Source organism: Schistocerca piceifrons, chromosome 1 (genome assembly GCF_021461385.2).
Source record: "Schistocerca piceifrons isolate TAMUIC-IGC-003096 chromosome 1, iqSchPice1.1, whole genome shotgun sequence".
Taxonomy (NCBI): domain Eukaryota; kingdom Metazoa; phylum Arthropoda; class Insecta; order Orthoptera; family Acrididae; genus Schistocerca; species Schistocerca piceifrons.
Window position 1 is genome coordinate 709,542,095 of NC_060138.1, and position 20,922 is coordinate 709,563,016.

General features: G+C 42.2%; 1 protein-coding gene across 4 annotated transcripts in view; it reads right to left on the reverse strand.

Moving 5' to 3' along the window:
* The window catches only part of LOC124787729 (nonsense-mediated mRNA decay factor SMG9), a 109,379-nt gene that overhangs the window by 79,117 nt on the left and 9,340 nt on the right, over positions 1-20,922 (reverse strand). For all 4 annotated transcript variants that reach the window (XM_047254590.1, XM_047254581.1, XM_047254599.1 and 1 more), the window contains exons 2-4: positions 19,297-19,481; positions 2,531-2,589; positions 1,638-1,833 (exon numbers count right to left, since the gene is read on the reverse strand). In XM_047254590.1, coding sequence (XP_047110546.1) covers positions 1,638-1,833; positions 2,531-2,589; positions 19,297-19,481 — 440 coding nt within the window. The remainder of the gene's footprint in view (positions 1-1,637; positions 1,834-2,530; positions 2,590-19,296; positions 19,482-20,922) is intronic.

The window sequence follows — 20,922 nt, forward strand, 5'->3', positions numbered from 1 at the left end:
GAGGGTATTTTTTATAGAGGTTTATACCATCCTTGCAACCCAGGCAGTTAAGCCAAGATCCCCGGGCTCTGTACTGTACAACGTTCCACCATCGCACCTTAAGGTGGTCGTTGAAGCACACTCAGAGCTTACGATATTAAGGACTGGTGGCGCTTCCCAGTCCCCAGCTCAGGGACCCCGGAGTCGCCAAGCCCGGACCCAGCAACTAAATGCTGAGCCCCCTGAGAGGGGGGGGGGGAGGGAGGGAGGGAGGGAGAGAGAGAGAGAGAGAGAGAGAGAGAGAGAGAGAGAGAGAGAGAGAGAGAGAGAGAGAGAGAGCGGGAAAGCAAGGGGACGGGGAGCTAATGCAGATGAGGACGTAGAAGATATATCCTTGATGGACAACACCAGCAACACCTCAGTACTACATTGGCAATTACCTGCCTGTTCCATCAGCACTATTGTTCAACCATACCAGAATACTGCCAATTATAGCTGCCATATTGCAGCTACATTGTTGGCAATATTACTATGGCCACAAATTGCCGAAAAATAAGACCACATAAATGCACCTTTAATGGCTTCACGATGGGTGAGGAGTGGATGTTAAAGTATGTGCTACATGCACTTAGTATAGTACAAACAGAGTTTTGGAGATCCACTATCTGAAGCAGAAACACTATTTTCATCAACAGCCTGTAAGTTCAAGGGCATGTTACAAAGGATTAATAATGGGTTGTCAGATCACAAAGTTTTAAACCTGGAAACAAGGTATGAAAGCCTAAAAAATAAACTTATACAAAGAAAAAGACTCCAGAGCAACTTTATCATACAAACATCTTTAGATTAATTTGTTCATATCCATATTAATCCCACAATATAAAAATTATAGTAAATTCCATAAACTGCTGAAAAATTATTGTCCATTATCTACTAATCACTTCTCGCAAACCTAATCAATAAGTGTTTCATTACAATATGATACGTTAGCTGCAGACAAACTACAATTCTTGATGACAGTGCAAGGAAAAAGTCTTTGTTTCTGCACAATAATTGTGGGTTGGGTTGTTTGGGGAAGGAGACAAGACAGCGAGGTCATTGGTCTCATCGGATTAGGGAAGGACGGGGAAGGAAGTCAGCCGTGCCCTTTGAAAGGAACCATCCCAGCATTTGCCTGGAGCGATTTAGGGAAATCACAGAAAACCTAAATCAGGATGGCCGGGCGCGGGATTGAACCGTCGTCCTCCCGAATGCAAGTCCAGTGTCTAACCACTGCACCACCTCGCTCGGTGCACCATAATTGTGCTTGAAATCTTTATTATTTGTAAATTACAAATACGAAACTCATCACACTATCAGAATTATTTATTTATGATATGCAGTCTCGTTGTGATCTTACTTAGTTGCTATCAGTGAACTGGAGATAAAATTTTTGATACACCTTATACATGTTTCCTTGCAAGATATTTATTTATTTATTGCACGCTATTATATGGTTCCCAGGCATTTCAGAGCTAAATTAACAATTCTGAGAAAAGGTTATTGGTACTATATTGTAGCATTATGTAAATAAAGTCTCACAGCACATCATGATTAACACATATGAAACTAAATTAACTCTTTTAATAAAAAAAAATAAAAAAAAATCTGTCACCTACTGTCCACCAGCTAACAGCGACATGAGGGTAGATTTACCAACACCCAATGAGCCCACAACACCTACAACAAGGAACTCATTATTGCCCTGGTCCAGAAGATATTCCAGTATGGCATCCTGCAGTACTTGCAAATTATCATCCAATAACTTCACGGACCCTCGCATTTCAGGAGGCTGAGATAAAGTATTGCTTATGTCTGAAACAAAAACAGCTTGGCAAATCAGAGACACTAGGCAAACTTGTTACATGAAAAAGTGATGCACTTCTAATTCAAAAACAAAATTTTATTTCCATAAGTGTTTCAAAGTGTTGTGTTTGTAAAAGACAAATTACATCATATGCCATAACAGCAGTAGTAAAGTATTTTATAATACTGAAAGTAAATGAAATATATAATGATCACTCACATCCACACTATATGTTGTTTATCAAGGTAAACTGAAACAACAAATTATTTCTAAGAACTAATATCCTAAATCATGAACCACAGCACCTGTCGTAATAGTTAAGAGATGAATTATGAGAACTTACAATACTGGGTAAAAGCAAGTAATAAATAAAATAAATATTGAAAATCTAAATAATTTAAAACTGAAACAAGAAAGTTTGATAAAGGCAACAGAAGATCTTACTCTCTCACTGTTCTAACTAGGAACACAAGGAAACACATGGCCATAAAACAGATACAATTTATTGGGGCGCAGACTGACATCCCCAAGAATGTAATGAAAGTAGTTTACATGTCTCAAATATATTTAACAACTGAGGTCCCGGAGGTCTGTGAATGCCCATTTTCAGAGCATTTGCAACAATGCTTACAAAGGCTTAATTTACAACATTATTCACATAATGTGATTGTAATTTACGCAATTCTACCACACAAAAGAACTCACTTTCTCCTGGGGCATGTTTTGCAGCCAGCTGGTACAGCGGTTGAATCTCAGTTTCCTTTCTGCAAAGCATAGAAACAACATAGTCAAGTGCAATCCTTGTAAGAAATAAAATGAACAGTTTTATAATTATAAAAGAACAAGTTAGAAAGAGAGTCAAAATTAGAGTATGAAAAATACAATGATGACAAGTGTTCTTTTGAACACACAGTCTTTATTCTCCATTTAAAAATGGTCAGTTAACATAGACAAGTTTACAACTAATACTTGGGATGGAGGGCTGCTGATATGTATAATTCTTAAATTTGAATAAATTTCACTGTGGTCATCTTGATCTGAAACCCTGCTCAACCATTCAACTAGGGATGCAAGTGATATTGCGCACATCTCAGAAGTATCAAAAAATCTTCTACCCCTCACGAAAATAGAGGTGCATTACACCATGCACCTGCACTTGCATCATACACAGAAAGAGGCATATTCTCTCTCTCTCTCTCTCTCTCTCTCTCTCTCTCTCTCTCTCTCTCTCTCCCCCCATCTCGTCCTCCCAACTCTCTCTATGCATCTCATCCTCCACCTCTCCCTATGCCGATACCGGCATCCCTCTCTGTGTCCATCACTTCCTCCCCCCTCAGAGTCCCTCTTTTCCTCCCAGTTTTCTCTGTCCACCTTATCCTCCCACCTCTCTCGCTATCCATCTCCTCCCCTCTCACTGCTCAGCTGTAGTTATCTGGATGCCTATCCCCTGCACGCAGTCAAATACTACCCGTACAAAGCAACTGTCATGTAGGCCAGCCTAAATATCAGGGGTAGGAAACACTTTTTCCCATATCTCTGCTCCTGTCAGAGCTATGTTACTCAGCCATCTCTCTATCCACCTCATCCTCCTCTCTCTCTCTCACTATCCATTCCCCCCCCCCCCCCCCCAATTCTGCCGTGTCCATCCACATGTGTAGCCCCTGAAAGGCATGCCAATACTACCCACACAACATGCATCCTTCCCTCCTATATCTGCAGATTTGTTGTGAATGTCTCCACAGAAATGTGGGTAATACAACGGGTGTTTCTATTCTCATATTACACGCCCCTTTGAATTGCTGACTACGTGTTAGGGACAGAAAAACCATTGTTTGCCCAAACACACACACACACACACACACACACACACACACACACACACACCTTTCCTCCATCGCTTCGCTTGCATACATGTTCGACACACATGTTGCCCACAAACCCTTCTCGACTTTCTCTCTGTCCATCTAATCCCTCTACCTCTATCTGTCCATCATCTCCTTCCCCCTCCCTCCTTGTCCATTTCCTCCAGCCTCCTCCCCCATTCTCCACCTCTTCCTGCCAACATCTCACTTTCCATCTCCATCCTCTCCCTATCCACCTCCTCCTCCCCATCTCCCTCTATTCATCTCCTCCTGTCCATTCCCACAATCTCCTCCTGCCTGCATTTCCCTATCCATCTCCTCCTCCCTCTTTCTTTATCCATTGCCTCATCCCTCCTTTCCTTACCCATCTTCTCCTCCTGTTCCTCCCTTCTATCCATGGCCATCTCCTCCTCCATCTCTCTTTCCCCACTTCCACAATCCCCCTCTCTTCCTATCCATCCCCTCAAGCCCCATTGTCTCTGTCCATCCACTCTTCTATCCATCTCAGCCTCCCTCTGTCATTCCATTTGGACGTGCAGTGGCCAATATTTCTTTCACAACATACCTGTCATTCCGTGCAGCCTACATGTCCGGGCTATCAAAACTCTTCTTTGCCCATGACATGTACGATACAATGCTTTTAGGCTGATAAAGCAGACCAATACTACTCTCCCCACAACATGCCTGTTGTGCAAGCCAGCCTATACAGCAGGGACTAATAAACACATTTTTGCCCTATGAGAGCTAAGAGGTTATGAAACTCGTAGTGCTAATACTCATAGAATTTGCTGTTTGTGTGTCAAATTTAGTTTACACAGATCCAGGGCTTTGGGAGGAGATCCCCCACACACACACATTTCAATGTGCATCACCAAGTGGCTATGTGCATATGTCCACAGATGTGATGTGATCAAAAGCTCGAGTACCTCAAATCAATTTGCCACAAATATTGATCAGTCGATATCAAGAGACATTATAGCCGAAAGAAAAAAGGGAAAAGACTAGAAGTTTTCTGATAGATATCTCCCTGGGGACTTTTAAAGTAACAGTTTGTTTAAAATGTTTAGAAAATCATCCATTTCATCAAAAGGATACTTTATTTCTCCCTCCATTAATCAATGAAGAAAATGTTATGCAGCATGTAAATTGTTTGTGCAAGATCAGTTTATGTATCAAATCAAGAAACAGAGGAATGCTTTCCTTTGTCTGACATTTAGAAAGTCTTTCCACAAGGACATTTTAATATGAGGAAACTTTGTTATTTGCAGAAACGACATTCCTCGACAAAGACACAAAATTGCACATTGTGCCAATGGCGAAAAAAAGAAAGGAAGGAAGGAAAAAAATTGTGCATATTACTGTGTGAGTAGCACAGCTACAGGCAATTAAATTTGGTTTCATTATGATAATATTCCAAGCAGATTACTACATAAGTAGATAAGGATGCATGTTTCCAAATTTTGAAAATTCTAGTCTTTGAGGAGAGAATAGAGACCTTATTCTTCAGTGCAGTAAGTCAACAATTTGTCCACACTATTTTCCTTTAGAAGGCCTCTGAATCCTTAAGAACTACTCCTACAGCTTTGTTGTCACCACAGGTGACTGACTTGTTTTCACATAAAGGGACTGCAATCAATAACAATCAGCAGAATATATGATCTGTAGTAATTTTTTACAGCCACAAGATGAGAATTTATTTTACACATGCATACAGACATCAGTGGTTGCTAACTGACATTACAATAAATTTAGTCCAGAAAGATGCAATAAAAATCAATAATTGTGACTATTTTAATAAAAACTGTGTAAGAATAGTCTGTAAACTATTATGTATGAAATGAGACAAACAATCATATACTCAATGAATGTGAAATTAAAATGTGCATTTGTTAATGCCTAGTGTAAAAAACTTGTGTAACAACGTATGTATTGTACAAATAACAGAGTCCACTGATGGTGGTGCAACAGTACTGAAACACTTCTGAATGTTAAGAAGAATTTTCTTACAAGTATAAATAGATTTACACTGAAGAAACTGCAGTGGGTGATGGTAACATGTTGCCAAACCAGTTTTATTAGGTGGTGGAGGTGGTTGTAGTAGCAGCAGCAGCAACTGTGATATCGTTAAGTGGCAATGGCATTTGTGCAGGTGGTTAGGGCCTCCCGTCAGGGAGACCAATAGCAAGGTGCCACCCTGCCAAAATGTGTGTCAATGAGAATTAAGTGATTATGAAGAGAAGACAACACAACACCCAGTCTCCGAGGGGAAAAATCTCTGACGTGGCCGGGAACTGAACCTGGGCCCTTCACATGGCATTCTTCCGTGCTGACCACTCAGCTATGGAGGCGGTCAGCACAAATATTTTTGATATTAACAATGTTCCCCAAGCATTATTCAGAATCAGTTTCACAAATACTATTATTTCTTTTATCTGTGAAGTCCAGTCCTTGCCTCTTAATGAGCATTTTGAGCAGGAGGTAGGTGGGAATGAGGGAGAGTGGGAGGAGGCAAGAGGGTTCAATATGGTCATGTTCCTCACAGATCTCTTGTAGTTGAACCATGAAATTATGTAAATACATTATGCAGATAACTGCAATAAGTGCTTGTGCAGATCAGTGACCTACTTGTGACGTCATGAATCACAGACAAAGAAACGGCAAAATTCAAACAACTAGACACTATGAGTAGATGCCCTAAAAGTCACCAAATGGACCAATGGGCTCAACATTCCCCTACGACAAATGAATCACCCTCAACAGTGTCTTATGTCCTTATTCTGCAGGAGACTTCATAAATATTTGGAATTTAGTTGAATACTGACACAAGATTTGGTGAACATGACTTCTCCCCTTCGCTATAAAATTCACATTAGAGGTTTATTTTCACTCTGAGGATTTAGAAAAGCCACTTCAGTGTTGAATATCACAATTATTTAATGAGTCTGGGCAAGGAAAGAAAGTTTAGCCTCCAATAATGATACAAATTCTGAGGCACTCCTCTCAGTTTTTTACAATTGTAGAATGAGTATGATTCAAACATAGCATTAACCTATTCTAATGTTTTTGACGACTAAGAGTGTGTGAAGTGTATGTGCAAACTCTCCACTTCTCTTACACAAGTTGACTTATTTGGGAACGTGCAGCTGATCTTCTTCTCTGGATAGCCGGCTTCTGGAATCTCTACAAACTTCTTCTCCACAAAATTCACACTTCTCACATAAACAACTGACTTCTTGTAAGTCATCCGTGTCATCTCACATTAGAAACAATTAAGTTACATTTACAACAGAGTTGGCTTGATAACCACGACTCTATTACACAGGAATCATACACATGTCTTGCCTTTAGCAAGTTCAAGTTAAAAGTTACCTAAAAGTCTTCTCAACTAAAATGTGCTTTTGTCACCAACAATAGTCACAGTTATAAAACAGCACAGAATAACACAGAAGTTCCTTGGTTCTGCAGTGTACAAATTCCAAGGCACGATCGATAAGTACTTGTTGGTGCCATTTGACCACTGTATCTACCATCGTCTCAAGATAAACCTCGGACCTGCACACACAGACAGGTGACGTGCAGTAGATAGGGTTCCTTTCTCCCACTTACATCTAAAATATCATGTGTTTGAGATGGTGGACGGCCAAGTGGTTCTAGAATTTATGTGGAAATTCTCGAAACACTACATTTCCCCTCCCCCCCCCCCCCCCCCCCCCCAGATCGGACATGCGATATTTTATACATAATCATTATGTACATAACATCACTCACAACATTTCATATCATAACAATATACTTTCCTGATACATGTTTCTACATACATCTTTCACTTCAACAACAATCTTTTTTCTCTCTAGAACAATCTTTAGCTGAGCATTCCTTTATTCTGTTGTTATTTCACCCTGACATCAAAACCTGAACATTATTTCATGTTTTTAGTCATCTTTTCTAATATTTAAGAATTGTGAGGACTCTTTCCCTGTTTCCAATCGTAAACTGCAGGTGTTCATGACACTTGAGTATTCTATAATTTCTATTCTTTGCACTACCTTTTCTTTAGTATGTACTAGCTTCATTATCTGTTGTAGTTTGGAGGAACTCAGGGCAAAATGAAAGTCTTCTTTTTGACACTTGTGAACTTACATAAAACGTTATAATGCTTGCTGTGCCTAGAATTCAAACTTTCCAGAATAATCTCTACAAAATTTTGTGACATTTGTCACAATACTGTCCCTTTCCCCTAGGATCAGTACCTATACCTTGCCTGTGGGTTGACCATATGAGAGCACTTCCTCTTTCCATTTTGGTAGGTAAGCCCCTTTACAAAACATTCCTATATTTTCAGGCCACACTGTCCTATCTCCAAGTAGGTACGCCTGCCCCATGTTGTTGTTGTTGTTGTTGTGGTCTTCAGTCCACAGACTGGTTTAATGCAACTCTCCATGCTACTCTATCCTGTGCAAGCTTCTTAATCTCCCAGTACCTACTGCAACCTACATCCTTCTGAATCTGTTTAGTGTACTCATCTCTTGGTCTCACTCTACGATTTTTACCCTCCATGCTGCCCTTCAATACTAAATTGGTGATCCCTGGATGCCTCAGAATATGCCCTACCAACTGATCCCTCCTTCTAGTCAAGTTGTGCCACAAATTTCTCTTCTCTCCAGTTCTATTCAGTACCCCCTCATTAGTTATCTGATCTACCAATCTAATCTTCAGCATTCTTCTGTAGCACCACATTTCGAAAGCTTCTATTCTCTTCTTGTCTAAACTATTTATCGTCCACGTTTCACTTCCATGCACTCCATACAAATACTTTCAGAAACGACTTCATGAAACTTAAATCTATACTCAATGTTAACAAATTTCTCTTCTTCAGAAATGCTTTCCTTGCCATTGCCAGTCTACATTTTATATCCTCTCTACTTCGACCATCATCAGTTATTTTGCTCCCCAAATAGCAAAACTCCTTTACTACTTTAAGCGTCTCATTTCCTAATCTAATTCCCGCAGCACCACCTGATTTAATTGGACTACATTCCATTATCCTCATTTTGCTTTTGTTGATGTTCATCTTATATCCTCCTTTCAAGACACTGTCCATTCCATTCAGCTGTTCTTCCAGGTCCTTTGCTGTCTCTGACAGAATTACAATGTCATCGGCGAACCTCGAAGTTTTTGTTTTTTCTCCATGGATTTTAATTCCTACTCCGAATTTTTCTTTTGTTTCCTTTACTGCTTGCTGAATATACAGATTGAATAACATCGGGGATAGGCTACAACCCTGTCTCACTCCCTTCCCAACCACTGCTTCCTTTTCATGCCCCTCAACTCTTGTAACTGCCATCTGGTTTCTGTACAAATTGTAAATAGCCTTTCGCTCCCTGTATTTTACCCCTGCCAGCTTTAGAATTTGAAAGAGAGTATTCCAGTCAACATTGTCAAAAGCTTTCTCTAAGTCTACAAATACTAGAAATGTGGGTTTGCCTTTTCTTAATCTTTCTTCTAAGGTAAGTCATAGGGTCAGTATTGCCTCACGTGTTCCAACAGTTCTACAGAATCCAAACTGATCTTCCCCGAGGTCAGCTTCTATCAGTTTTTCCATTCGTCTGTAAGGAATTCGTGTTAGTATTTAGCAGTCGTGGCTTCTTAAACTGATTGTTCGGTAATTTTCACATCTGTCAACACCTGCTTTCTTTGGGATTGGAATTATTATATTCTTCTTGAAGTCTGAGCGTATTTCGCCTGTCTCATACATCTTGCTCACTAGATGGTAAAGTTTTGTTAGGCCTGGCTCTCCCAATGCTGTCAGTAATTCTAATGGAATGTTGTCCACTCCCGAGGCCTTGTTTCGACTCAGGTCTTTCAGTGCTCTGTCAAACTCTTCACGCAGTATCTTATCTCCTATTTCATCTTCATCTACATTCTCTTCCATTTCTTTAATATTGTCCTCAAGAACATCGCCCTTGTATAGACCCTCTATATACTCCTTCCACCTTTCTGCTTTTCCTTCTTTGCTTAGAACTGGGTTTCCATCTGAGCTCTTGATATTCGTGCAAGTCGTTCTCTTGTCTCCAAAGGTCTCTTTAATTTTCCTGTAGGCAGTATCTATCTTACCCCTAGTGACATGCGCCTCTACATCCTTACATTTGTCCTCTAGCCATCTCTGCTTAGCCATTTTGCACTTCCTGTCAATCTCATTTTTGAGACGATTGTATTCCTTTTTGCCTGCTTCATTTACTGCATTTTTATATTTTCTCCTTTCATCAATTAAATTCAATATCTCTTCTGTTACCCAAGGATTTCTATTAGACCCATATACTTAGCAAATGCCGGGTATGCCCAATTATCCTGTCTGAGTAGGCCTCATGGTTCATTACCACAGTATATGTTCCTATGTATATTATAATTAAGCATTTTCTGGTAAAGTTACAAATCTACTCTGCACCTCGCATATACTTCTTGGAACTTTATCTAATCCCTAGAGTCCTCTTCTACTTGTCAACTTCTATACTTCCAGTAGGTACCATATCTATATACACTATTCAGTAGATAATATGATTACTTAGGCAATTCAAGTCCCACTATCCTACAATTCGTCACTTTATCAGAGTATTTATTATCACACACACACACACACACACACACACACACACACACACACACACACACACACACACACCCCTTCTTATGTATACTCCGTGCAGAATTGCCCTAGTTTTTAGATACTTATGTATATGCATGATTTTTTTTATATATATATTTCCCACATTGCAACAGGTTTCTAGTCTGTAATTTCAATGTTTGTGTTTAAATGTCTTCTTGTGTGTATGCAGATGTATGTTCACGTAGTCTGATTCTTCAGGTTTCTTATCTAAAGATAAGATGTGTGTTGAAACCACAGAAACCAGGAAGGACTTCAGCGACAGAAGTTAGTGAAAATGGAAAGATAGGTCCTCAAATGCGAAGTAAGACAGGAAAAAAAAAAGGGTGTGGTTGCTAAGATCGAAGAAGAGAAAGGAGATAGCCCCAAGGACAGGAAACCCTTCCCACCCCCTCCCCCCCCCTTCCCTAGAACCCCTACGTCACAGGTACTTGAGTGAGACGCCAGAGGAGGTTCGGTGTTGAATCATTTCCTACAGAATGGGCATTCCTACATTTACCCTTGAGGTCCCCGAAGGAAATATTAGCAACCCTATGGTTGGTTGGTTGGTTTGTGGGGGTAGAAGGGACCAGACTACAAAGGCCATCGGTCCCTTTTTCCATGACCATGAAACACCCTTAAGGATGAAAAATAAGCAACGGAGATGACAAGGGATGACACAGAACAAGAAAGACGTAGACAAAGACAAAAAAAGAGGAATTAAAAACACACACAGTGTTACAGTGGTTGGCTGACCATGGAAAAAAAATCCAGCCACCAAGAGAGACACTAGAAACCCCAATCTAAAACTGTTGGCCAAAGGCCAGACTTAACACAAAAAAGTCACAAACTCTCAGATTGAGCAATAAAAGCCCCCTGTGCGAATAAAACTCAAAACTAAGCCTGCCATGGCAGCATCATCTATTAAAAGTGCAGGGAGAGTATCAGGCGGTGCAAAAGTCTGCCTGAGCGCAGTTAAAAGCAGACAGTCCAACAAAATGTGGACCACTGTCAATGCTGAACCACAGCAACAGAGTGTAGGATCCTCACGGTGCAATAAATAACCATGCGTCAGCCAGGTGTGGCCCATGTGTAGCCGGCAGAGGACAAATACAGGTATGCTCCTTGACGACTCAAAATTTGTTGGGTGAAGGCAGGGTGCGCCATTCAACACCCCAGGTACCAAGGACCTTCTGCTGCAAAACTGACTGGAGATCACATTCCGAAAGCCAATCTCCATGGCTGGTGCACAGACAGCCTGATTGGCCAGCCTGTCAACTGTTCATTACCCAGCATGCCGACATGACCCGGGGTCCACAAAAAAACCACTGAGCAGCTGCAATGAGCAAGAGTATGGAGGGACTCCTGGATAGTCATCACCAGACGAGAGCGAGAAAAACACTGGTTGATAGCTGGTAAACTGTTCAGGGAGTCACTACAGCTCATCTGGGCAGGAGCAGACATACTCGAGGGTGCAAGAGATGGCTACCAGCTCTGCAGTGAAAACGCTGCAGCCATCTAGTAACGAGCGTTGTTCAGAGCGATCCCCAAGAGTGAAAGCATAACCAACTTGACCAGCAACCACTGAAACGTCGGTATAGACTATGGCGGAGCCGGCGAATGCAGCAAGAATGGAAAGAAATTGGCGGCGAAAGGCCTCAGAAAGGACTGGATCTTTTGAACTTTGCGCCAAATCCAGCTGAAGACATGGACAAGGCACACACCACAGGGGTATACAGACATGGGCCCAGAAAGGAGTGGGACAGGGAAAAACTCAAGCCAGAGAGAAGAGACTGGACGCAAATCGCAATCGGACACCCCGACTGGGGCCGCCATTCCGGAAGATGGGCGACCAAGTTGGAGAACAGGAGACGGTAATTGGGATGCCTGGACAAGCTACAAACATGCACAGCATAAGAGGCCAGCAGTCGTTGGCGCCGGATCCGCAATGAAGGGACACCAACCTCCACAAGTAGGCTGGTGACAGGGCTCGTGTGAATAGCTCCAGTGGTGAGTCGGATGCAATCAAGAAACTGCAATGCGGAAGGCGATGCCAAACCATAAGTCAGACTCCCAGAATCGAGACAGGACTGAATCAAAGCATGATACAGTCGGAGAAGGGTAGACTGATTGGCACCCCAGCTGGTGTGACTCAAGCAACGAAGAGCATTAAGATGGCGCCAGCACGTTCGTTTAAGCTGCCTAATATGAGGGAGCCAAGTCAACCAGGTATCAAAAAGCAAGCCTAAAAACCAATGCATCTCCACTACGGCAAGAGGCTTGCCATCAAGATAAAGCTGTGGCTTAGGGTGAATAGTGCAATGCTAGCAGAAATGCATGACGCAAGTCTTGGCAGCCGAGAACTGGAAGCAAATGTCATACGGATGGCAGATTCCAGGCAGACCAGATTATCGGAGGCAGAGCGGCCCTTGCGGAACCCACCCTGAGACAGAGCCAGAAAGCCCCGAGACTCAAGTAGCCAACTCAACCTCCAGCTCACCATACATTCGAGCAACTTGCACAGAATGTTGGTGAGGCTAATGGGGTGGGAGCTGTCCACCTCCAGTGGGTTCTCGTCAGATTTCAACACTGGCGTGATGACACTTTCCCACCATTGTGATGGGAACTCGCCCCCAACCAAGGTACGGTTGAAAAGGTCTAGGTGGTGTCGCTGGCAGTCCACCGAGAGGTGTTTGAGAATCTGATAGTGGATGCAATCCGGCCTGGGAGCAGTATCAGGGCAGGCGGCTAGGGCATTTTGGAATTCCCACTCACTGATTGGAGCATTGTATGATTCCGAGTGGCGCATATGGAGTGAAAGGCTCCGACGTTCCAACTGCTCTTTCAGGGAGCGGAAGGCCAGTAGGTAATTCGTAGAAGCAGAACTCTGAGCATAATGTTCTGCTAAGAGTTTGTGTCTGATTCAGTACAACCTGGTCCTTTCAGGGAAAGCCCAGGTATGCTGATGGGGGTCTGATATCCATAGAGTAGCCTAATCTTGGTCCAAACCTGCAATGGAGACATACAGATGCCAACGGTGGAGACATACCTTTCCCAGCATCCCTGCTTCCATCGGTGAACAAGGTGACGGGCTCGAGCACACTTAAAGGTAATAAGGTGGTCCAGGCATAGGTGCCTCTTATGACACTGGAGGGCCCAACCTAACAGTGACAGCCTCTAAAGGTGTTTGAAGAGGGACAAGTTCACTGTAAAGAGAGTGAAGAATGTAAACGCAGACTCCACCAGATAACCTCTCATAAGATACCCGATACTTATAATAATGCCAATAGCAATGAAGGGCGGGGGTTTGCAACATCGGAAACCAAGTTTCCTGGAGAGCAATGCAGAAGAAGGGGTGGAGGCTGAGAAGTTGTCAGAGCTCAGCAAAGTGGTGGAAAAAACTGTTGCAATTCCACTGGAGTTGGGTTGGGGTTGGGTTGTTTGGGGGAAGAGACCAAACAGCGAGGTCATTGGTCTCATCGGATTAGGGAAGGACGGGGAAGGAAGTTGGCCGTGCCCTTTCAAAGGAACCATCCCAGCGATTTAGGGAAATCACGGAAAACCTAAATCAGGATGGCCGGATGCAGGATTTAACCATCGTCCTCACAAATGTGAGTCCAGTGTGCTAACTACTGCGCCACCTCGCTCACTAATTCCACTGGAGAATGACACTGTCTGCAGCCGAAAAAGGCGTGAAGGGATCAAGGAGGCAGATCACACCGCTGGGTAGTTGACCGCCACTGAAGGAGAGCCAGAATCTAGAATCAGTGCGTCTGAGGTTGGGCGAGATTGAGGTCGTCGGGGGCACCAAAATCTGCAAATCATCCTCAGACTCAGAGCTGGTAGGAACAGGGAGCACACAGGCAACCTGAACCTCACCTGTCTGACCCAGCATAGTCTTCTTCTTCTTCTTCTTCTTTTTCTTCTTCTTCACCTCCTCCTGCTGCTCCTTAGGAGCAACCTGGGAGGGAGACTCAGAAGGAGTGTCAGGAACAGACAAAGAGCGGGAAACTCTTCGATCTGCCACTCATTGCTCCTTGAGCCACTGACTGATGTCAGCTGTCGCACTGTATGCAGCCTTAGAAGGCAGACTTCCAAGGGACCCTTTCTGCGTGAGAAAAGCCGGAGGAGGCTGGTGTACCTCCGGCTCGGGAAAGGGGGGGGGAGTTCCGATATCCCCATCAGTTTGGGGGGTTGGTCTCCCAAAGGAGGTACCTTGGGAGTGCCAGAAGAAACAGCATCCCGCAAGGAGAGCTGTCGCCACCGGGGGCAACAAAGTTGCAGTCGCAGCATACAATGTAGTCATCTGCACAGGATGAAGTCATTCATATTTCATCTTTGCATCCTGATGGGTGAGCCTGTCCAGAGATTTTACTTCCATGATTCGTCGCTCCTTATGTATAACAGGGCAGTCAGGCGAGCAGGGGAAGTGGTGCAGCCTACAGTTGACACAAGTGGAATGTGGTACACATGGAGTGCCTGGGTGCAGAGGACGACCGCAATCCCTGCATGTGGCGCTGGAAATACGATGAGAAGACGTGTGATCAAACTTCCAACATTTGAAGCACCCCATAGGGGGAGGGGCGTATGGTTTCACGTCACAACTGTAAACCATCACCTTGACCTTTTCAGGCAATGAGTCACCCTCAAAGTCAAATATGAAGGCACCGGTAGCAATCCTGTTATCTTTGGGTCCCCTATGCAAGCACCAGACAAAGTGGACACCTCCTCACTCTAAGTTGACACGTAACTCCTCATCTGACTGCAAAAGGAGGTCACAGTGGAAAATAAGACTCTGGACCAAGTTAAAGCTTTTATGGGGAGTAATTGAGATGGGGATATCACCCAGCTTGTCACAGTCGAGCAACGCCTGCGACTGGGCTGGGGAGGCCGGTTGGATCAAAATCGCCCCACTGCACATTTTAGACAGCATCGCCGCTTCCTCAAATCTATCTTCAAGGTGGTCTATGAAAAATTGGGGATTCATTGCCTGAAAGGTCTCTGCATCAGTCCTGCAGCAAACTAGGTACCGAGGCGAATACGGCTCACGAGACCGAGTCGCCCTACAGCCCTCCCAAGGTGTGGACAGGGAGGGGCACGCTCAAGAATCATAGGTCACAGTATCCAATTCATTTCGTAAGTGCTCCGAGACTGCTGGAGCCGAGTGACCACCAGCTTGACTCGATTTAACCCGTTTCATTGCGAGTCATCCTCACTGAAGCCACCCACTCCGATCAGGGGCTCTCCCCACAAGCGCCACCTAGACGCAGCAAGGGCAACCTGGTGGGATGGCCATTGCCGGGAGTCCCGGTGCTCCAGAAAGGATGGGCACCTACTCCTTGGCATATGTGGGGAGATCGCAGCGGTGCAATCCCTGTGTTGTCAGGGGGCTACCACCAAGAGGGTACTGAACAACCCCACCACAATGGACTGGCTACCGCACTGGATTTCGGGTGCCAAAATGGTCCAGAATTATTGGAGGCGTAAAGGATGGTACGGCGCAAGAGACGAGAAATAGGCAACCTACAAGACTGAGGGGTCAAGCCCGCCACGTGACAATAAGCAGCATGCAAGATCTCAGCGCATGATGGACAAACAAAGAACACCACGTAAGGCGTCGTTCTCCAAATGGCATGCACTATCAACAGAAATTTAGAAAAAGTGGAGATCAAACCCAAGAGGGGACCATCACAGAAAAGCTGAAATGTTGGAGACTCCGTTTAGTCGCCTCTTACGACAGGCAGGAATACTGCGGGCCTATTCTTATCCGGATCCGCAGGGGGTAGCAAGCCAATGGAAACGGCAAATGGTGTAGAATCAGGCACACTTGTTTGCGAGGGTTGTCTGTCTGTGTGTTTTGTGTTAGTAATGATTTATCTGTTGGTGTAAATCATGCTTTACAATACCCACCCCTTTCAAAATTGATACAAACCCTCCCATTTACATCACATCTCATAAAAAGTATCAAATATTCTATACAAAATATAAAAATCTATATGCTACAGTAAAATAATTATTTAGCTCTTCACATTATATTATATTTTACACACATATAAAATACTCTATTCATTTCACTTCATTTCTATAGATCACTTTCTTCCTTATTCTGTGATTCTCGAAAGTTGTAGCCATATCCAGTTTTCTAGGTAATAAGATTATTCGATAGTTTAAGATTTTAGAAATAGATGACAGAATAGTTTAAGATTTGAAGGAAATTCGGTGTGGGAAAACTATTTTGCAAGAAACACCAAAAACAACTCAGTATCCAACAATCATCACTCTGCCCGTTAACTCAGAATGTCCCTGGGGGATAAATGCCTCCGCCCGGATCCCATGGACCTAATATTAACTTCACTTGAGCACTTGCAGACCAATACTTCTCTTCAAATTTCTTTTGAAAATCTCCCCAAGAGGAAAAGTTCTCAATATTTATGGTTCCCCATTCGGATGCTTCTCCTAGAAGATAAGCCACAGCAAATTCAAACTTTTTAGAGTCCTCCCAATTTTTTGGCAAAGCTTGGTTAAACCTCTTCAATAAATGTGTTGGGTGCACATCTATATCGGGTTTGAATTTAGGGAATTCTCTTGATAACCCTGAATTCACTCCCGATTGCAAATCATTAACTACTTCACTGGTTAACACAACATTGGACGAAGTTACCCATTATTCCACTTTGTCCTGGATAAGTTTAAATTCTTCCTACAAGTCACCTATAACCTTTCGGGTATCTGAAAGTTCAGAAGAAACAGTAGGCGACATGTTCTAAGATGTTATTCTCTTGGTGACTTCTCAATCTATAACCCCTTCAAATTGTTCCTCCAAACTACTTATATTTACTATATCAGAGTTTGCTACCTTCTCTAGGAAGCTGCTTTCTAGATTATTCACTCGAGTACTTACACCTGTAATTTGCGATTGGATTATTGGCATTAACTTATCTTGCTTTTCAATACTCTCTTTTAAAGTATTCAATCCCTAATTTACTGTATTAAACTTAATGTTACATACATTTTCAAATGATCCCAACTTTTCATTAATTTCGTATTCGATCATATTACATTTTTCCCCAATATCAAATTCTAATTTTTTTGTCAAATTCTGAAATTGATCATTCTGTTTGTGATTAAAGTCAGTGAACAGTTGATTTAATGAATATCCAAGGTATTGGTTAATTCCTTCTCTAAGTGTTAATTTCAAATCCTCTACTTTACTATTTAAGGTGTCAAATTCAGTCGTTAAAGCATCCATCCCTTCGCATAGATTACCAAATTCTTTGCTCTGTGAGTCCACTTTGGTATTTAACAAACTTAGATTTGTTGCTTGACTATTCAAGGTGTCACTCTGGTTATTTAGAACTTCACTCTGAGCATTTAAACTAGAATGTATCAAACCTATTTTTTTCTTAGAGTTTCATTCTGAGCATTTGACTGCTGACTCTGGTCATCTAACTTAGCATTTAAAGTTTTGCTTTGATCATTTAATCAACAATTCAGTAAGCTTAATTGTATACTCTGAGCTTTGATTAGATTTACTAATTCAGACCAGTCATGCCCTTCTTTAGTATTTCTCATAGACATGGCCGGTTCTGACGTCTCTCCAATTTGCTGAACATGACCCATGATTTTACAAACTTCAGACCAAGTGAGCATTTAAAAATTAACTCTAAGTGTAATAACTACACTAATGAAGTCCATTAAATGGTTTGTATCACTTCTTTCTACGGTACTAAAGTTCTGTTTTGCGCTCACCCAGCGTAGAATTCTCACAGCTTAGGTGAGTGGATACGATGGCAGTTCAGGACCGGTGAAAAGCAGCTGGTGCCAGCGGCGTCGGTTGTTGGTTTCCATGTAGGTGTCAGTGAGCGGAAGTGGAAGCAGGTCAGCACCAGTGAACAGCAACTGTTGCCAGTGGCATCACATGTTGGTTTCTGCATCTGCGTCCCCACGATGCATGTGAGAGCTGTATACTTCCTACACCAGATCATCTTAATCAGAGTGATCTAAGCGTACTTCTTCTTAGAGAAACACACTGGAATCTTCTTCACTATTTCTCAATTCAAATTTTTTCTTGTGAATAATTGGTCATGTTCTGATGTCTCAGAGCAAATTCTTTATCACGTTTGGTTTGGTTGCTATGACAACATACAACATCCACCTTTCTTGTTTTTGGTCTTAAAATTCCTGTTTTTCAAGTCTTTTTTCACCAGTCACCATGTTCTAACATTTTTTATGACTAAAAGCGTGTGAAGTGTATGTGCAAACGAGCTTAATAAGAACAAAATTCACACGTCACACATAAACATTTAATTTCTTGTAAGTAACTCATATCATCTCACATTAGAAACAGATTTAAGTCCATTTAGAAAAGAGTTCGCTTAACAACAATGTCTCTACTACAAACATATCGTAAAATATGTCTTGCCTCCAGCAAGTCCAAGATAAAAGTTACTAAAAATCTTTTTTTACTCAATTGTTCTTTCATCACTAACAATAGCCACAGTTACAAAACAGCAATAACACAGTTCCTTGATGCTGCCATGTGCTTTCATTACAGCTTCCATGGACCAACCGACAAGTACTTGTCAGTGCCGTTCGACCGCCACCTCGACCTTTTGCTCAAGCCTGATTTCACACCCACACACACAGACATGTGACGTGCAGCAGATATGGTTCCTTTCTCCCACTCCCATCTAAAATATCGTGTGTTTGAGACAGTGGAAGGCCGAGTGATTCTAGAATTTGCATGGAAATTATTCATGAAACACTACACTACTAATGACTTTCTTCCAACGTGAACTTAGGAAATTAAATTAAACATTATAACAGAATATTATTCATTTTGTAAAGTTAAATAAATGTAACAAAAAAAAAACTCAATGAAAAAATAAATAACAAATATTCAAATCTACATCAGTTGCTTCAAACAGGACAATGCTGTATTGGTGACCGTTGTTACAAAAAATTCATACCTTACAGCATTGCTGGAACTGGGTCGCTGGGTAGGAAATGAGCTACCCTCCCTGTTTCGAAGAATAATTGTCGTTTGATGCTGCTGTTGTGTTGGCTGCTTATTTTTTTCTGGCACAGAGTCCCGATCAGGATTTGCCAATATAATAGGTGATCTTCGTATTCCTGGTCCATATTCACGTTTCTCCTATTACAGGGACAACATTGATTCAAAAGAATGCACTAATACTTACAAAGAGAAGACATAATTACACATTAAAAAACATTTTTAATGTGTGCTTTAAATGCGGAAAGCATACACAAAGCGATTTCCATCAGGTACTTCTACAACATAGCTGATTCTATATGGGGTGCACATGAGGTTTGTTTCATTTTTGTAATTTTTAAATCCTAGAGATCAACCAGTGAGGTACTTGCAGTAAAGTGGCAGAATATGGAGCACAGCTAAACAGCATAGAGCTCACTACTAGATGCGGAAGACAGACTAAAACCCAAAATTGATAGAAGTAAGCTTTTTTGGTAAAAGTGAGCACATATGAACATATGCGAAATGGAAGTGGTAGATTGTTTCAAGCTGTACTGCATGTGTTGTGGAGTAGTGGTTAGCGTGCTGTGGATCACCAGTTCAAACCACATCACCAGTAAATATTTGTTATTTAATTTTTATGGTTTCCAGACAGTTCCTGAAATTTCTTATGTTGTAACATTTGCATATTTTGGAATATTCTATGTCTGAATAAAAAGCAGCACTCCCCAACCAGGAATTCTTTTCTGGCTGTAAGTTGATGGCTTCTGTGCTAAGTTTGGTACTTTACTGAAGACCCTGCTTTCAGATTTGGGCTCGATTGTGGTTATGGTGTGACACTGCTTGGTGGATAATTGGGTACTTCAAAATATCTACATCACTGTATCTCCAATTAGCGAATATAAAATCCATCACTGACATGGGCAAGAACTGGAACAGAAGCAGTATATCATTCCATTGTTCCACACATTCAGGAAACCAATGAATTTCAAGCCAACAGTAAGTCAGCTGTGCATCAGGCATCTGTCAATGTTTTCCAGAGAGGCTGGTCAGGATGTGATGAAATGGCTGCCATGATATGACTAAGTCACCAAATACAACAGGCAAATGTGTACTGTTCCTTAGATGGCACAGCCCAGCAATGGCTCGAGAAGAATGAAGAGAAGCTTAATGTTGTTGTTGTTGCTGTGGTCTTCAGTCCTGAGATTGGTTTGATGCAGCTCTCCATGCTACTCTATCCTGTGCAAGCTTCTTCATCTCCCAGCACCTACTGCAACCTACATCCTTCTGAATCTGTTTAGTGTATTCATCTCTTGGTCTCCCTCTGCGATTTTTACCCTCCACGCTGCCCTCCAATACTAAATTGGTGATCCCTTGATGCCTCAGAACATGTCCTACCAACCGATCCCCTCTTCTGGTCAAGTTGTGCCACAAACTCCTCTTCTCCCCAATTTTATTCAATACCTCCTCATTAGTTATGTGATCTACCCATCTACTGTTCAGCATTCTTCTGTAGCACCACATTTTGAAAGCTTCTATTCTCTTCTTGTCTAAACTATTTATCGTCCATGTTTCACTTCCATACATGGCTACACTCCATACA